We start from the raw sequence: 19,264 nt of genomic DNA on the forward strand, positions 1-19,264 counted from the left end.
TGGCGCCTGCAGCTCAGCATTGGCAAGACGGTGTTGGCAGCATATCACCTCAACAACAGTGAAGCAGAAAGGGAACCGGATGTGTTCATGGACAACAACCAGCTGGAGTTCCAGCAAGCCCCAAGGTATATGGATAGGACACTGTCTTTTAAGCAACACCCAGAGGCCAAAGTGTCATCAAGGGTCTCGCCAATCTGATGTCTCGCTGGTACGTCCTGAGATTCCTCTGCCAAGGTACTACGAATCCCCACGCAAGCCCTGGTCTTCGCTGCAGCCAAACACTGTGCCTCAGCCTGGTGTAGGAGCCCACATGCCAAAAAGGTTGATGCTGCCATTTAGCTACGTTCTCCGGATCATAACTGGTTGCCTGAATCCCGCCTGAATGTTCTACTTCCCAATCCTAGCAGGAATTGCCTCAACCGGACTCCAACGAGAGGCTGCTGCCCTCACATCCTCGCCCCAAGGAAAGCCCAGAAACATGATTGGCATATCCTGCATGACACCTCTATGACAGCGTTGCCTCCAAACAGACTCAAGTCCCGCCGCCCATTCAACAAGAGATGCTCAGTTCTATCCCTGAGGACCTGTCTACAAAGGCATGGATGGGAGGCATCCTGGAAACAGGAGTGGGGAGTCTTCTGCATGGGCCCACACGTTGTCACCGCTAGATCTGGGACCCAGGAGACGGCATCAAAGGAGGAAGATCTGCCACGCCGGCAATTGACCTAGCTGAACCGACTGCGTACTGGGGTTCGACACTTCAAAACGTGCATGAAGATGTTGGGCCGGCAGCACAGTATGCTTTAGCAGACGGCTGATCACATAATCACCTCTCTGTGTCCTCTACAGATCACCATCGGAGGCCGGTCTCTTTGATGTGGGACCTGAGACGAGAGCGTTGCTGCACGTCATTGAGCTGGACATCTGATGATGATACACGAAAGAAGAAGACGCCCAAGTCTCATACAATTATGAAATATCTGTTTGCTATGTTTGTAATAAATGTTTCATGTTGTCTCGTCCCAATTGTTGATCGCCCCCCTCCGGGGGGGGGGGGGGCGGGGGAGGGGGGTCCCCACTCTCGGCCTGCACCTTGTCGTGGTGAGTGGGCTTTAAACCAAGACAGGCCATTTAACCACATTTACTCAAGTACTGTCCTTAAGTAAAATTGAGTTATTTTTTTTACTTTACTGGAGCATTTCCAATGTTCACTATTTTTTCTTCTACTCCACTACATCTCAAATGTAAATATTATATTTTTACTCCACTGCAATTATTTGAAAGCTTTAGATACTTGTTAATTTGTAGATTTTGATCATTACAAAACATACATTAACCACTATATACATTTTGGCCATTTGAAAATAGACGATCTAACACGCTCACAATATGCATTGTGAGCTTGTAGATCCACTATTTCCAAAATTATTTTATATATTTCATACATTTGAAAACATCTGACATTCTGCATAAATATTTTCAATAATTTCTATTTTTGGTACTTTGAGTAGATTTTTATACCAATACTTTTCTACTTTTACTCAAGTAAATGTTGAATTCCGGGACTTTTACTTGTAACAGTATTTCTGCATTGCAGTATTGATACTTTTATTTCAGTAAACAATCTGAGTAATGGGCACTTAACACATCTCTTCTGGGTGGAGCTCACTACAAGCTCACAACGCGTCGCAAGCTTGTAGATCAGCTATAGCCAAATAGGGCTGAAGTGGATAATGTATTTTTTGTAATGATGATCAAAATCTACAATGATAATCAAAATCTACAAAGTAACTAGTAACTAAAAATTTTAAATGATTGCAGTGGAGTAAAAGTATAATATTTGCCTCTGAGATGTATGGAATAGAAGTAAAAGTATTGAAAATTGGAAATACTCCACAAGTAAAAAATACCTCAACATTGTAGGCCTACTTAAAGGAGGAGTTCACCCAAATAAATGACTTATTTTCTATCAATTGCACACCCCATGAAACCTTGAATTGATGGATTTATTTTTTTGTGGCATTCCTAAGCCAATACTTTGATGACCGGGTGTGTATCTGGTAGGAGACGCAAATGATCTACTTTGTGTCTCCTACCGGATACATTAGCCGGTAGGAGACGGGAATCAAATTATTGGCTTAGGAATGCCACAAAAACAATCATGGGGTGTGCAATTGATAGAAAATAAGTCATTTTTGGGTGAACTACTCCTACTCCTTAAGAGAAGTTCCACTGCTCCTCAAAAGGACAACTTTATTTTCCATCCTCGATGACGAGCCTACTATCATTATTGCATGTGGAATAACTGCAAGCCAATGTTCAGAGGCATTGTCAGTATTTGTCTTAATTTCTTGAGTTCCTATTTATTTTATTGCCAATAATTCAACTGTAAGCCAGTGTTTTTGAGACATATTGTCTTTTATTGCTATGCAATAAATAGTAAAAAGAAATTCTACATGCATAAATAATAATACAAAAGCTAATAATAAAATCAAATGAAAATAGAAAAGTTAATGTCGAGACCTGTCTTGTTTTAGTAGTGCTGATGATGTCATGAAAAACTGTATTTGGTTAGGTCAAAGCTATGCTAAATCCACCCTTGCCCACTATTAGCTAATATCCGATGACTAGGTCACTTGTGTTGCGCCATAAAAAACAAACGCAACAAACCAAAACGACACAAAAGGCACTGGTCTGGTTCTCCTGGTTTTACTAAGACAGGGTTCAAATCCCTGTGGTGCCCTGCTCATGGTTTGCGTTGCATTTCCATTTCCATGGTGGATTAGAAGCGACTATAGTCCACATAGCACTTCAAACCTATTTGAGAATAGCCGATCTGTAGATCGGCTAGCTATTTTCAAACAGCAATGCAGCTCTCCGGGGAAAAGCTCATTGTGCGTATATGAGCATGAGCGCGAGAAATGTGTTTGGATTAGGGGTTGTAATATTATTAATTTTAAATTGTATTTCCATATGCTGTATTTACTTTGCTAATTTCTTTTCTTGTGTACCTAATTTTTAATGTATATTCCATTCCGTCTCCCTTTGAGAACGGTGAGAAAAGCACTATACTGTTTGTTTACGGTGAGAAAGCACTATACTGTTGACGGTGAGAAAGCACTATACTGTTTGCTGACTGTGAGAAAGCACTATACTGTTTGTTGACGGTGAGAAAGCACTATACTGTTTGTTGACGGTGAGAAAGCACTATACTGTTTGCTGACTGTGAGAAAGCACTATACTGTTTGTTGACGGTGAGAAAACACTATAATGTTTGTTGACGGTGAGAAAGCACTATACTGTTTGTTGACGGTGAGAAAGCACTATACTGTTTGCTGACGTGAGAAAGCACTATACTGTTTGTTGACGGTGAGAAAGCACTATACTGTTTGTTGACGGTGAGAAAGCACTATATTGTTTGTTGACGGTGAGAAGGCACTATACTGTTTGTTGAAGGTGAGAAAGCACTATACTGTTTGTTGAAGGTGAGAAAGCACTATACTGTTTGAAGGTGAGAAAGCACTACTGTTTGTTGAAGGTGAGAAAGCACTATACTGTTTGTTGAAGGTGAGAAAGCACTATACTGTTTGAAGGTGAGAAAGCACTATACTGTTTGTTGAAGGTGAGAAAGCACTATATTGTTTGTTGACGGTGAGAAGGCACTATACTGTTTGTTGAAGGTGAGAGAGCACTATACTGTTTGTTGAAGGTGAGAAAGCACTATACTGTTTGAAGGTGTGAAAGCACTATACTGTTTGTTGACAGTGAGAAAGCACTATACTGTTTGTTTACGGTGAGAAAGCAATATACTGTTTGAAGGTGAGAAAGCACTATACTGTTTGTTGAAGGTGAGAAAGCACTATACTGTATGTTGACGGTGAGAAGGCACTATACTGTTTGTTGAAGGTGAGAAAGCACTATACTGTTTGTTTACGGTGAGAAGGCACTATACTGTTTGTTGAAGGTGAGAAAGCACTATACTGTTTGTTGAAGGTGAGAAAGCACTATACTGTTTGAAGGTGAGAAAGCACTATACTGTTTGTTGACGGTGAGAAAGCACTATACTGTTTGTTTACGGTGAGAAAGCACTATACTGTTTGTTTACGGTGAGAAAGCACTGTACTGTTTGTTGACGGTGAGAAAGCACTATACTGTTTGTTTACGGTGAGAAAGCACTATACTGTTTGTTGACGGTGAGAAAGCACTATACTGTTTGTTGACGGTGAGAAAGCACTGTACTGTTTGTTGACGGTGAGAAAGCACTATATTGTTTGTTGACGGTGAGAAGGCACTATACTGTTTGTTGAAGGTGAGAAAGCACTATACTGTTTGTTGAAGGTGAGAAAGCACTATACTGTTTGAAGGTGAGAAAGCACTACTGTTTGTTGAAGGTGAGAAAGCACTATACTGTTTGTTGAAGGTGAGAAAGCACTATACTGTTTGAAGGTGAGAAAGCACTATACTGTTTGTTGAAGGTGAGAAAGCACTATATTGTTTGTTGACGGTGAGAAGGCACTATACTGTTTGTTGAAGGTGAGAGAGCACTATACTGTTTGTTGAAGGTGAGAAAGCACTATACTGTTTGAAGGTGTGAAAGCACTATACTGTTTGTTGACAGTGAGAAAGCACTATACTGTTTGTTTACGGTGAGAAAGCAATATACTGTTTGAAGGTGAGAAAGCACTATACTGTTTGTTGAAGGTGAGAAAGCACTATACTGTTTGTTGACGGTGAGAAGGCACTATACTGTTTGTTGAAGGTGAGAAAGTACTATACTGTTTGTTGACGGTGAGAAGGCACTATACTGTTTGTTGAAGGTGAGAAAGCACTATACTGTTTGTTGAAGGTGAGAAAGCACTATACTGTTTGAAGGTGAGAAAGCACTATACTGTTTGTTGACGGTGAGAAAGCACTATACTGTTTGTTTACGGTGAGAAAGCACTATACTGTTTGTTTACGGTGAGAAAGCACTGTACTATTTGTTGACGGTGAGAAAGCACTATACTGTTTGTTTACGGTGAGAAAGCACTATACTGTTTGTTGACGGTGAGAAAGCACTATACTGTTTGTTGACGGTGAGAAAGCACTGTACTGTTTGTTGACGGTGAGAAAGCACTATACTGTTTGTTGACGGTGAGAAAGCACTATACTGTTTGTTGACGGTGAGAAAGCACTGTACTAATAATAAAATCAAATGAAAATAGAAAAGTTAATGTCGAGACCTGTCTTGTTTTAGTAGTGCTGATGATGTCATGATAAACTGTATTTGGTTAGGTCAAAGCTATGCTAAATCCACACTTGCCCACTATTAGCTAATATCCGATGACTAGGTCACTTGTGTTGCGCCATAAAAAACAAACGCAACAAACCAAAACAACACAAAAGGCACTGGTCTGGTTCTCCTGGTTTTACTAAGACAGGGTTCAAATCCCTGTGGTGCCCTGCTCATGGTTTGCGTTGCATTTCCATTTCCATGGTGGATTAGAAGCGACTATAGTCCACATAGCACTTCAAACCTATTTGAGAATAGCCGATCTGTAGATCGGCTAGCTATTTTCACACAGCAATGCAGCTCTCCGGGGAAAAGCTCATTGTGCGTATATGAGCATGAGCGCGAGAAATGTGTTTGGATTAGGGGTTGTAATCATACTATCATACTATCACGCAACTGTGAAGCCCGTTTTTCAATTTCATCAAATCTCAGCTTCTTATTAGCGTTTTTCTGTCAAACACTGTCGCCATGGTTACGGGCCTGCCCAGCTATGGGACGAACTGCCTCCCGGGTTGCCAGATCATGTGCGCATATCCCCCCACGGATGCGCTGCGCCGACGGGTATGGTCTAGTCATACTATAATTCTAGTAACCTCTGTAGTGGTGGTGAGTACGTGAGTGAAGATACCCGGTTCTCCTCACTGGCTGGACCAATTGCTCTGATTTTGCACACAGCCATTGACCATTACCAGCTGAACGCAACTGTGAAGCCCGTTTTTCAATTTCATCAAATCTTAGCTTCTTATTAGCGTTTTTGTGTCAAACACTGTCGCCATGGTTACGGGGCTGCCCAGCTATGGGACGAACTGCCTCCCGGGTTGCCAGATCATGTGCGCATATCCCCCCACGGATGCGCTGCGCCGACCGGGTATGGTCTAGTATCATTAATTACAGGGACAGAGCTCTCAGCTCTGTACCTGTTTTATTATTGGCAGTATTCTGTCACTTCTTCTTCTTCTTCTGCCACTTTTCGCAGTTCTGGATGAACCGTGCAGTCGCTTTTTACGAAACTCGGCCATATGGTAGATGGTCATGAAAATCGATTCAAAAAATAATTCTCACAATCTTTCGTCCAAAGGTGGCGCTATAGCACTCAATTGAAAATGCCAACTTTGAACAGGTACAACTCATGCTCTGTTTGACCTACAGCCATGAAACTTCGATGCACACATGCGTCTCCTCATGTTGAACAACTTTCACACTCTGACTTTTGACCTCTGACCTTTAGATCTCCCACCATTTTGAATTATATGAAAAACAGTCATTGGCTCCTAACTTCTGCATTTTTTCACTTATGGAAATTCCGCCGCCTAGAAGTTGTCGGCAGAGGTCCAAAGTTCAAGTGTTAAAGGTTTCGTGCAGATTGCTCCAAAATCCTAGGATTCCATAGATTTTAACTATTGCAGTTTTATGAAAATTATTCATCTGCGCCTAAAACATACATGCAGACTCACATTTCTTTGAAACTTTGCAGAAATGTACAGGGTCATTCCAAATATCACTGAAACCAATCTTACTCCAATTGGCCAAAGGGGGGCGCTATAGCAATTTTTTGAAAATGCAGACTTTAAACAGGCATAAGTCATGCCTCGTTTGGCCGAAAGTCGTGAAACTTGCTTACACATGTGCCTTGACTCATGAGGAACACACGTATCGATTTGACCATTAAGCTCCGCCCTTAGATTTTCCGCAATTTTGAGCAGTTTGAAAAATACTTGTTTTTGCCAGTTCTGGCTTAACCGTGCATACGCTTTTTACGAAACTCGGCCATATGATAGATGCTCATGAAAAACTACCAAGAAATAATTCTCACACTCATTCGTCAAAGGGTGGCGCTATAGCACTCAATTGAAAGTGCCAACTTTGAACAGGTACAACTCATGCCCTGTTTGACCTACAACCATGAAACTTCGATAGACAGATGCGTCTCTTCATGCCCGACAACTTTTGTGGTCTGACTTTTGACCTCTGACCTTTAGATCGCCCACCATTTTGAATTATATGAAAAACAGCCATTGGCTCCTAACTTCTGCATTTTTTCACTTATGGAAAATTCGCTCCCATCATTAAAAAAAAATCACTAAGTGTGGAGGCCAAAATCGTCCCCCCAAAAGCCTGTTAGGAGTACGTTTCAGGCAATTTAGAGTTGATTGGTAGTACCATTTGTAGTGACTTTTTTTGGTCCCTAACATTCATCGAGCTCTGGACTTAGTCAATTTATTTTTTCACCATTGGGTCACTACCGAAACGAAAGTTGGTCACTACCGAAATGAAAGTTAAATCTGAAAAAATCACTAAGTGTGGAGGCCAAAATTGTCCCCCCAAAAACCTGTTAGGAGTACGTTTCAGGCAATTTAGAGTTGATTGGTAGTACCATTTGTAGTGACTTTTTTTGGTCCCTAGCATTCATCGAGCTCTGGACTTCGTCAATTTATTTTTTAACCATTGGGTCTACCGAAACGAAAGTTGGTCACTACCGAAACGAAAGTTAAATCCGAAAAAATCACTAAGTGTGGAGGCCAAAATCGTCCCCCCAAAAACCTGTTAGGAGTATGTTTCAGGCAATTTAGAGTTGATTGGTAGTACCATTTGTAGTGACTTTGTTTGGTCTGTGGTCTGGTCATATGATGACTTCTTAGTCTATTTTTAGAGGTAAGAAAAATAAAAGCACCTAATAACAACATATTAATTTTTATTAAGCAAAAAGGTAGGCAGAAGTATAATGTGTCATGACGTTAGCACGGAATAGCTGGTGTACAATTTATGGTACAGTTCTGTGGTAATGAGAGGTAATTTGTTCCTAATAACAACAAAATATTTTTTATTAAGCAAAAAGGTATAGGCAGAAGTATAATGGGTCATGAAGTTAGCCCAGAATGGCTGATGTACAATTTACAGTACAGTTCTGTTGAAATTAGATATAAAGTAACTTGAAGTGAGTGGAAATAACATTAAATAAAGGCCTAATAAAGAACACATTGTTCTAACGAAACCCTTATAGTACACTAGCCTAACATCACATCGTGTAGTTAGTAGTTGCGGGGTTGTAATGTGACGGCCAAGTAAGTGGAAATAACATCTTAATAGGCTTTGTTAGGTCTTATTATGCTTATTATGCTCTAGGAATTATGTTCCATAATTAGCGTATAACTGTGTTTGTTTGTTTCTGTCTAATAGCAGAGAACACCATTTCTAATAACGCCTTTTGTTACGTTTCATTCAATTTCTAATTAAAACAATTAAGGGATAATAGTGGAAAATAAGGGTATAACAACGTTTGTTTCTTTCTAATAAAAGAACATTATTGCTAATAAGAAACACATTATTTGTAATAACGGCTTATGTCAAATTAGTGTACCGTAAATTGTGCTGCGACCCAAATAACTATAGACCGGTTTCTATTTTAAGTGCTCTGTCAAAAAATAATGGAAACGCTTGTTCAGGGACAGATTTATGATTTTATAACAAAGAACAATATTTAATTTGGTCAGGTTTCAGGAAAGCGCACACAACTTGACTTGCTTAGTGTACCTAACTGGTCGAATTAGGGGAGTGGTTGATGATGGAAAGTTATGTGGTATGGTCATGTTGGATTTACAGAAGGCAATACGGTACATTGTGGTATTTTAATCACTAAATTGAGAGCAATGGGTTTCAATGAGATGGCACTGGGTGAGGTACCTTGTAAACCATACTCAAATGGGACTCTCAAGTGAAACTCTGGGTAGTGAGTATAGCATTTTTCTTATTTAGCAAGTTACTAGCAGTTGTACTTTATTGCTGCTGCGGGACGGCGAGGCCGGGCGCTGGGGTTTTATGAATGAGACGCCGGTCGGTGAATGGAGACGGGAGGAGCCGCGGCCGGTGAGATAAAACCAAGCGACCAGTTCTTTTGGATTACAAATAACAGGGTTACACCGAACCTTATTTATTATTTCGGCCGCTTCATGCTGAGGAGACGTTGCGTTTCGTTTTGGATCAAAGACATAATAGACTTTCTCGGGACCGCGGTGTGAAGAAACCGTTTAACGTGGGACTGTTTGTTATCGTTGTGTAAAGCGAGTAATGTCTGACGTCAGTAGCGTGTCTACCTTGTTGTGATTTTGTTTATTGTTTGCGTTAAGTCTGTGAGTTAAGGGATCTGGGAATTGGTTGGGTTGGGAGGGGCTTGAGAAATAAGTATTGATTGTTGATTTGTTTGTTTATTTCTTGTGTGTGTATTAGGGACAGAGGTCGGGACAGCAGTGAATTTAAAAGCCCAAAGTGTATAATTTACCCAGTATTTTGATTTGTCAACTTGTCGGACTCAGTGCGAACTGAGAGACGGAGCCTGAGAGCGGCTGAGCGCAAATGGAGAAATGGCAACCTCCCGGAGGACCTTCTTACCTTCCAATCTCTCCTTTCTACTTTTTTCTCCTCTCTATCAGCTGCTAAAGCTGCTTTCTTCTACACTAAAATTCAGGCTTCTGCTTCCAACCCCAAAAAAACTCTTTGAAACGTTCTCCTCTCTCCTACAACCACCACCCCCTTCTCCCTCCTCGTCCCTCCTCCCTGACGATTTCGCCAACTTCTTTGACAAGAAGGTGAACGATATCCGATCCTTCTTCCCTCCTCCCCCGGCTGGTGCCCTGCGCACTACCGACATCTGTCTGCCTTCCACCCCTCCCTCTCTACCTTCATCTACTCCTCTTCCCTCCCTCTCCCCCTCTCTATCGCACTTTTCTCCCCTCTCCCCTAACGAGGTCCTTCTCCTTGTTACCTCTAGTCGCCCCACCTCATGCTCCCTGGACCCGGTCCCATCCACTCTGCTGCAGTCCACTGCACCTGAACTTCCCTTCTTAACCCACCTTATTAACACCTCTCTGACGTCTGGTTACTTTCCCTCTGCTTTCAAGACTGCCAGAGTCACCCCCCTCCTGAAGAAACCGACACTTGACCCCTCTGAAATCAAGAACTACAGACCGGTTTCCCTTCTATCCTTCCTATCTAAAACTCTCGAACGTGCTGTCTTCAAACAACTGTCCTCGTACCTCCACCAGAACAACCTCCTGGACTCCCACCAGTCTGGGTTCAAAGTGGGTCACTCGACCGAGTGACGGAGTCGCTCCATGCCGCTAGAGCGAACTCTCTCTCCTCCGTCCTGATACTCCTGGACCTGTCCGCAGCGTTCGACACAGTGAACCATCAGATCCTCCTCTCCACCCTTGAGGGGATCGGTGTCTCAGGCTCTGCACTCTCCCTGTTTGCATCCTACCTGACAGGTCGCACCTACCAGGTGATGCTGAGAGGGTCTGTGTCAGAACCACACAGGCTCACTACTGGGGTTCCCCAAGGCTCGGTTCTGGGTCCTCTTCTTTTCTCTCTCTACACTACATCTCTTGGTGCTGTCATCCACTCCCATGGCTTTTCCTACCACTGCTATGCCGATGACACCCAGCTGATCCTCTCATTCCCCCCCTCTGACACACAAGTGGAGGCACGCATTGCTGCTTGTCTGGCTGACATCTCAGAGTGGATGTCGACGCACCACCTGAAGCTCAACCTGGACAAGACCGAGCTGATGTTCCTCCCGGGGAAGGGCTGTCCGCACCGAGACATGGCCATCACCATTGATAATGCTGTGGTGACGTCAACTCGGACTGTGAAGAATCTGGGTGTGACCCTGGACGATCAACTGTCGTTCTCGGCAAACATCGCATCAGTGACACGGTCCTTCAGATTCCTCCTCTACAACATCAGGAGGATTCGCCCCTTCCTCACGGAGAAGGCAGCCCAGTGCTCATCCAGGCTCTTGTCATCTCCCGCCTGGACTACTGCAACTCCCTCCTTGCTGGTGCCCCGGCATCTGCCATCAGACCTCTGGAGCTTATTCAGAAAGCTGCGGCTCGTCTGGTGTTCAACCGCCCCAAGTTCTCCCACACAGCTATCCTTCTCCGTTCTCTACACTGGCTCCCCGTAGCAGCTCGCATCCAGTTTAAAACCCTGGTGCTAGCCTATAGGGCAGTGAAAGGAACAGCTCCTTCTTACCTCCGGGCTATGGTCGATGCTTACAACCCTGCCCGACCACTTCGGTCGGCCACCTCAGGGCGACTGATTGCCTCGTCGCTCAAGGGTCCTTCTGGCCGATCTACACCGTCACAACTTTTTTCTGTTCTGGCCCCACAGTGGTGGAATGAACTCCCCACTGATGTCAGGACAGCAGAGTCACTGCCCATCTTTCACCGCAGGCTGAAAACCCACCTCTTCAGGAAACACTACGCTTCCTCTTCGCCTTGCCTACTTGTTGTTAACTAGTTGTACGAACTCTTGTTTTATTGTTTTATTGGATCTTGTTAATTCAATACACTTATTGTTTTAGCTCTTGCTCATTTGATTTTCCTACTTTGTCTCATCTGTTTATGAAAGTAGGTAGCTGATATATTGCACTTTTACTTTAGCGCTAGGTATACTCTTGGTTGCTTGTTTTAGAAGAGAATGCACTAAATGCTTCTGGTGATTAGTAGTTTTTGTTCCCTACCTATGTTGAATGCACTTATTGTAAGTCGCTTTGGATAAAAGTGTCTGCTAAATGACTGTAATGTGATGTAATGAAAAGACTTGCTTTGGTGTCCCGCATGGGGACACCATGGAAGGAAGTATACTTGGTCCCTTACTTTATTTGTCATTTATTTATTGATGTTTAAGCTGCTGTTACATGTGATCTCTTTTTGTACGTGGATGACTCTGTCTTGATGGTCGCACACTCAGACAAATCTGTGGTAGAGGACAGGCTGAGCAGTGAGCTGCAGAGAGCTTTTATATCAATTGCACACCCCATGAAGCCTTGAATTCATTTTTTTTTTTGGGTCACATTCTTAAGCCAATAATGTAATTACCGGCCAGAAGATGGTCATGTATCCGGTATGAGACACAAAGTAGAGTGTGTCTCCTACCGGAAATACACCCGGTCATCAAATTATTGGCTTAGGTAATGCGGGGGGAAAAAAATCCATGAATTCAAGGCTTCATGGGGTGTGTAATTGATAGAAAATAAGTCATCTTTGGGGTGAACTACTCCTTTAATGTCCTTTATGTTGGTGTTTTATTTATTTTTTACAGATTTATCAATTAATTTAACTGTCCAAATTTTCACTTGTTTCACTTGTTTAAGATTAGGTGCTTCGTGAAACATCATTACCCCAATTTCCAAATTGTCCTCTAGATTCTAGATGTTTCACTTGTTTTTATCACTTAATACCTAATCTCTCAAGAACAGATTCTGCACTGCGTTGGAATCTGTCTTGAAGGTTCGTCAGAACGTGTACACACTGTGTGGGAGTGGGCGTGGCTTCAGAGGCCGCGCTTTATCCAATCAAATGTAGTGGGCGGGATTCACGTGTCCGTCATCCTTCCCGACTCGAAACTTAAACCGAAACTAATTTAACAATAGCGTCCGCGGAGCAGACAACCACGGAAAGATATTCACATTTGAACTTACTGTTTCATCATAGAAACAAGTGGGCTTATAACCAAAACCATCCATGTTCTCTGGGAGAAGTGGTGTTAGTATTCCGTGTAGAAATGTTATCTAGTCGGAATGAAAACGCAAGCTCACCACCGGAAGTGGAGCGGTGAAGGCAGACTTAAACCCTGTTTCCTTGCGCACATGTGCTGCGTCGCCATTGTCCCAGAGTCACACTCAGGAGGAAGAACAGCAGAGGTCGCTGTTTTTCCTTTTTAGTGTGTCGCTGGGTTCCGAGATTGCTTAATACCCAGCTTGTACTGGTGGTATACAGTACAGGCGTGTGTGAGTTTGATTTCTGGGTAAGCGCCGCGTGGGAACTTTCAAGTTTTGGTGTAGGTGGGAAATGGAGTATGAGTAGGGATGGGGCGGGGGTATTTGGGTTTTAGATAACATAATTGTGTAAGCATCAACTTCAAATGTCTGCTACTCTGTGCAAAATCAATAAAGAGCAACTCCAACTGAGAAAAAAAAATCAGACATTATTGTTCATTAAATAATAGCATCCTTCTGAAAAGAGATGCTGTCTTGCAGTACAGGTGCAGGTTTATGAACGGTCCACATCCCAGATGGTACCATCTTATGTGCATTAGTAAGGACCAATTATAGGTATTATAAGATAACGTTGAAAAAGGGTCAAGGTCTTGTGCTTCGATAAAGAAACTGATGGATACTAGTATATGACCCTCTTTGTTGTTTTTACTCCATGGTACTGAGGGGGTTAGCCAGTCAGTCTGTCTGTCTGGACACACCTGACGTCACATAACTGACGTCATAGACTGGCCTCAGGGACATTTGTGACTATTTCACCTGTGCAATAACCAGGGTAGCGCTGGGTGTCGGACGTCATAGAATTTAAATCACTAGAGGTTCAGGCCGCATAGTGGCCCTCACACCTACGTTGCACCGCCGATCCGACTGATATGCCCATATATGGAGATCTCTGTGTCTGTCAGTCTATGTCCCTTTTATGCCCATATATGGAGATCTCTGTATCTGTCAGTCCTTGTCCCTTTTATGCCCATATATGGAGATCTCTGTATCTGTCAGTCCTTGTCCCTTTTATGCCCATATATGGAGATCCCTAATGTCATCAGTATATGCCCATATATGGGCATTCCCCCTTTTGTGCCCATATATGGAGCTGACTGATTTGTTTGTGCCTGATGCCATGACGACACATCGAGGTTAGACAACACACTCCATATTTGTGTGTAGCTGCATTGGGAACTCCTTATATGGTTATGGCTGAGTCACGGTAACATGAACGTGGTGTCAGAGGTCCGCCGGCCATCCGACCGGCCCTCCCTTAAGCAATTTTAATATAGGATAGATGACATCATAGACTTGGCCTCCAAGTTGATGCACCACAGCTGTGAGATGAACTGACATCATAGAGTAAGTACTCTGACAACGGGTACTGACATCAGGAAAGGAATAAACAAGCTATATATTTCCAAAGTTGGAGACATTGGCAATGTCTTTCAGCCAATCACAATTGAGGTCGGAACTAAGATCACCACTAACATAAAATAGTTTACATTGCACAACGGGGGAGAGCAGTGCTATTTTGCGCAAGGAGAACGGCACCCTGAATTAATTTTACTGAAAAAGAAACAAATTAGCCTTCATATTGTTGACTTTGGGACATGGCAGCAATCATGAGCTTTGTAAAGCATGAATCTCAAAGTGCATTCACCCAATGCCTACAACCTGACAATGTGGAAGAGTGCAAGGTTCAGAGCCACAGTGCCAGTGTTGTGACAGGAAATATAAGTTCTATGGAGAGACTTAATGACGCTGTGAAATCTGAGGGGACAGAAGTTATCACCAAGCAAATGGAAATGGAAGAGGAGAAGTTAATGAAGGAAAGTGAGAGAAAGGAGAAGGAGTTCATGGGCAAGGCGAAGGAATCCTTGCAGGGTGAGTCTCATGAGTTGCGTTTCAAGAGGTTGCAGCACCTTCTGGAGAAGAGCAACATCTATTCCAATTACCTGCTGACCAAAATGGAACAGCAACAGCAGGAGGAGAAACGCAAGAAGAAGAGGCTTGAGAAGAAAGGTATCAAGTTACAGAGCACTGACGGAACAGTAGCCAAGGACGTTGACAATAAGAAAAGGAAAAGAGATGACAGCTATAAAATTGCTGGTGTCATGTCTAAAGAAGAAATCATGTCCAAGGCAAAGATAATTAAAACGGAGGACAAGGAGCAGTCTGCTGCATCCAGGTCACTGAATGTGAATGACACCAAGAAGCTAACAGACTCTAACAATGACATGAAGGCCCGTCTCTCTGAGACCATGCAGGACAACACCAAGCATTTCCTGGACTCCGTCAGGAAGGTGAACGGCCAGCCAGTTCCTGCCCAACAGCCCACACTCTTTTCTGGAGGGGTGATGAGGTGGTACCAGATAGAGGGCATCGAATGGCTGAGAATGCTATGGCAGAACGGTATCAATGGGATACTTGCTGATGAGATGGGACTGGGAAAGACCATCCAATGCATCGGCCACATCGCCATGATGATCGAGAACATGGTGAAGGGGCCTTTCCTGGTGGTGGCCCCACTCTCCACCCTGCCCAACTGGGTCAACGAGTTCAAGCGGTTCACACCAGAGGTGACTGTACAGCTCTACCATGGCAACCCGAAGGACAGGGCTCAACTCCTCAAGCAAATTGGCAGGCCTCAGGGCCCCCTCCAAATGTGTCCAGTTGTCATCACCTCTTTCGAAATCGCCATGATTGACAATAAGATGCTACAGTGTTACCCCTGGAAGTACCTGATCATAGACGAGGGTCATCGGATCAAGAACTTGAACTGCCGTCTGGTGCGTGAGCTGAAGTCTCTCCCCACCAGCAACAAACTGCTATTGACGGGGACACCACTGCAGAACAACTTGGCTGAGCTCTGGTCCCTCCTCAACTTCCTCCTGCCTGAGGTCTTTGATGACCTAAAGAGTTTTGAGTCGTGGTTCGACATCGACACTATTCGTGCAGAGGCGGAGAATGTAGTGGCCAATGAGCGGGAGCAGAACATACTGAGCATGCTCCATCAGATCCTGACTCCATTCCTCCTGAGGAGGTTGAAGTCAGACGTGACGCTGGATGTTCCTCCCAAGAAGGAGATCATTGTCTATGCTCCTCTGACAGTCAAACAGGACACCTTCTACACAGCAGTGGTCAACAAGACTATCGCCAAGATGCTCGGACAGGAGAAGGAGAAACCAGTGGAGCTGACGAGTATTGGCAGATCACGTCGCCAAACACGGAAGTTGGTGAACTACAGCAACCAGATGGCAAACGGCAATATGGAGAATTACCTGGAGAAGGCCTGCAACGAGTACGAGGAAAGCTTTAGCACTGTTGTGGAGGTGCAGACCCCTTTGGATGCCGAGATTAACCTGAAGCTTAATAACATCCTCATGTTGCTGAGAAAGTGCTGCAACCACCCTTACCTGCTGGAGTATCCACTGGACCCCACTACGCATGAGTTCAAGATTGATGAAGAGCTGGTTACGAGTTCAGGGAAGTTTCTCATCCTGGACAGACTGATGCCTGAGCTGAAGAAAAGAGGCCACAAGGTACTGGTCTTCAGTCAGATGATATCCATCTTGGACCTCCTGGTGGATTACTGCTACCTGAGAGGATTCCAGTACAGCCGACTGGATGGCAGCATGTCCTACGCAGAGAGAGATCAGAACATGACCAAGTTTTCCACAGACCCAGAGGTGTTCCTGTTCCTGCTGAGTACCAGAGCAGGAGGCCTGGGCATCAATCTCACAGCTGCAGACACCGTTATCATCTTTGACAGTGACTGGAACCCACAAGCGGACCTGCAGGCCCAGGATCGTTGCCACCGCATAGGACAGACCAAGCCGGTTGTAGTGTACCGCTTGGTGACAGCCGGCACCGTTGACCAGACCATTCTGGAGCGTGCCTCGGCCAAGAGAAAGCTGGAACAGATGATCATCCACAGGAACAAGTTCAAAGGAGCACGGACAGAACTGAACCAGCCTAAGAGCTGTATTGATCTGGATGAGCTGATGGAAATGTTAAAAAACAGGGACACTGCAAAGGAGATGAAAAGTATAGAGGGGAAGGTGATTAGTGACAAGGACCTGGAGACCCTACTGGATCGAAGTGACTTGCTGGACGAGAAAAGGACCTCAAAGCTGGAGAGGGTGGGAGTCTTCAGAGTGATCGAGTCCAACGAGACATCAGAGATATCGGTTTGACCTGAGCAGATGTTTCTGCTCAGGTCTCTGGTTTAGAACAGGTTTCTGGTTTCTGGTTTAGAACAGTGAAAGAAGAAAATACAGTGCAGCCCTCCACCTCCCCTCAATTAGCAAAAGGTGTTGTCTCTGACAGAGGTGGGGTTGGGTCTCTGTGAGCCCTGTACAGTGAGAGTACTATGTGAGTGGTATGTATATGTACATTGCTTACTTCGTGTTTCTCAAATGAAGGTATGTGTAACTGTACGAGACAGGAAGTGGAAAATGTAAAAATGTATTTTATAGAAGACTTGACCAGCACAACTGTTATTGAATAGAAGCAATACCTATTGAAGTATTCATTCATAATCTGAACATGTTGACTGGACTTAGTGAAATGTTATGGCCACAGTTCTGAATAAATCTGCTCAGGTGGCAGTAATTGGAACTCCATTTGTTGTTTGTAATGTTTGTCAAGAAGTGGGTTCTCATTCATAGCATCATATGCCAGCTATGGTTTCCCAGGTTTCCTTGCAAAGTGTAGTCATTTAAAGGGGGTACTTGGATTCAGCAGTCAGGGAAAGGGGATACTGGAGCCTAAAAAGGTTGAGAACCACTAATACAAGGCAAGACGACAAAACAGGGGCAGAGAAAAACACCTGAAACGGGATCTAATAACGGTATGCCTTCATGTGGGGATCCACTGATTCACAGGCACACAGACCCTATAGACAGCTCAGCCCCCACAGTGCTCCTGAGAACATTCACTTACAGAACAAAGGAAATTAAACCTCAGGCTGGATCAATTGCACTGGTAATAAAGACTGTAGTTCTGCATGTATAATAAAGCTTGTTGTGGAAATGTCCTGAAACTACTGCTGTTTGTGAACTAAACTTGTTGGTAAGATTTTATTTTCCTAATTCTGTACCTTAACGTTTTCAACACTGTACTTGTTGACCGGGGTCTGTACTTGTCCCTCTCATTTCTTCCCTCCGCACCAAATATCTTTGCCCAAATCTGCCGGTCTACAAACTCACAATACGTCAGTACTTCTAAAAATGTCCCATCTTAAAATTGTAATACTATTATTGCTATATAACTGCAGTCTAATTATAGTAATATTCTTATTGTTGTAAGTAAACAAGCTAATCCACTAGAATAAGACTTAAATTTGCCCTATATACTATGTGTGGAATCTCTGCGTATGTGTGTTTATGTGAGTGTATCCGTCCTTCACATATCTTGAGAACGGTCCGACCAATCAACTTCAAACTCAGCACAGAGGACTAGAGGGACTGTAGTGTCCGGTGTCAAGTTAGTCAGATATGCGGTTGTCCAGAACCACTGATCCGATCATTATGCCCATGTACAGTATAGGCAATAGGCATATATGAGATCCAGTAATCCTGAACCACCGCCCAATATGCCTATATATGGGCATTCCCATGTATCGGCATATACTGATGACGTCAGGTTCTCCATATATGGGCATAAAAGGAAACAGGCAGAGACAGACAATTACGATCTCCATATATGGCCATAGAAGGGACACAGACAGACAGATTGGTACAGCGTACCCGCTGTACCAATCTGTGACAATGGATACAATAGGTATTGCATAACCAGGTGGGGCATGCATTTCCAACTTCCATCGTTCGTTATAAATTATGCAAATCTCTGTGCGTGTTATGGTGTGTCCTTCGCGTATCTCAAGAACCGTCTGACCAATCAACTTCAAACTCGGACTGCGTATCGTGAGGACCACGGGAGTGCGTTGGCCAGTGTGAAGTCGGTCAGATCGGCGGTTGTCCAGAACCGCTCTTCCCATTCTACATGCCCATATATGGGCACATAATCCATTAGGCCTATGCCCTTATATGGGCATATTTCCCCTCTCATAAATATGGCCATATATGGGAATGTGTATGGAGATGCACTAAGTACTCAACAGGTACGACGACTACTGCATAACCAGAGGGGGGCATCGTTCCCAACGGGCATAGTAGTCAATAAAAGCATGCAGACTGACTGATTGACTTCAAACTCGCCGTGAAGCCGATCGCATCAGCAGTTCTCTGAGTCTGCACTTGTCGTATAAAATGTGCTATAAATTGGACATGACTTGACTCTCCGAAAAATATAACCAGCCCTAAAATTGGACAATGCTTAAAAGAAATGTCCTCCAATGGAAAAGATTGATAAAGATATAAAGATATAACCTGAAAGGCAAGGAGGATCTTTTTTTTTACTTATCATTTTTAGCGGCGCTAGCCGCTCTA

General features: G+C 43.7%; 1 protein-coding gene across 1 annotated transcript; it reads left to right on the plus strand.

Moving 5' to 3' along the window:
• Positions 1 to 14,554: 14,554 nt before the first annotated feature.
• Positions 14,555 to 17,008, plus strand: LOC311054136 (lymphoid-specific helicase-like; the record flags this gene model as incomplete). The annotated part of the gene is made up of 1 exon (XM_084070015.1): positions 14,555 to 17,008. One exon carries the CDS (start codon positions 14,555 to 14,557, stop codon positions 17,006 to 17,008), a length of 2,454 nt encoding a protein of 817 aa, XP_083926141.1.
• Between the last annotated feature and the right edge of the window lie 2,256 nt (positions 17,009 to 19,264).

The sequence above is a fragment of the Gymnoscopelus microlampas genome, assembly GCF_963454915.1.
Source record: "Gymnoscopelus microlampas genome assembly, chromosome: 10".
Taxonomy (NCBI): domain Eukaryota; kingdom Metazoa; phylum Chordata; class Actinopteri; order Myctophiformes; family Myctophidae; genus Gymnoscopelus; species Gymnoscopelus microlampas.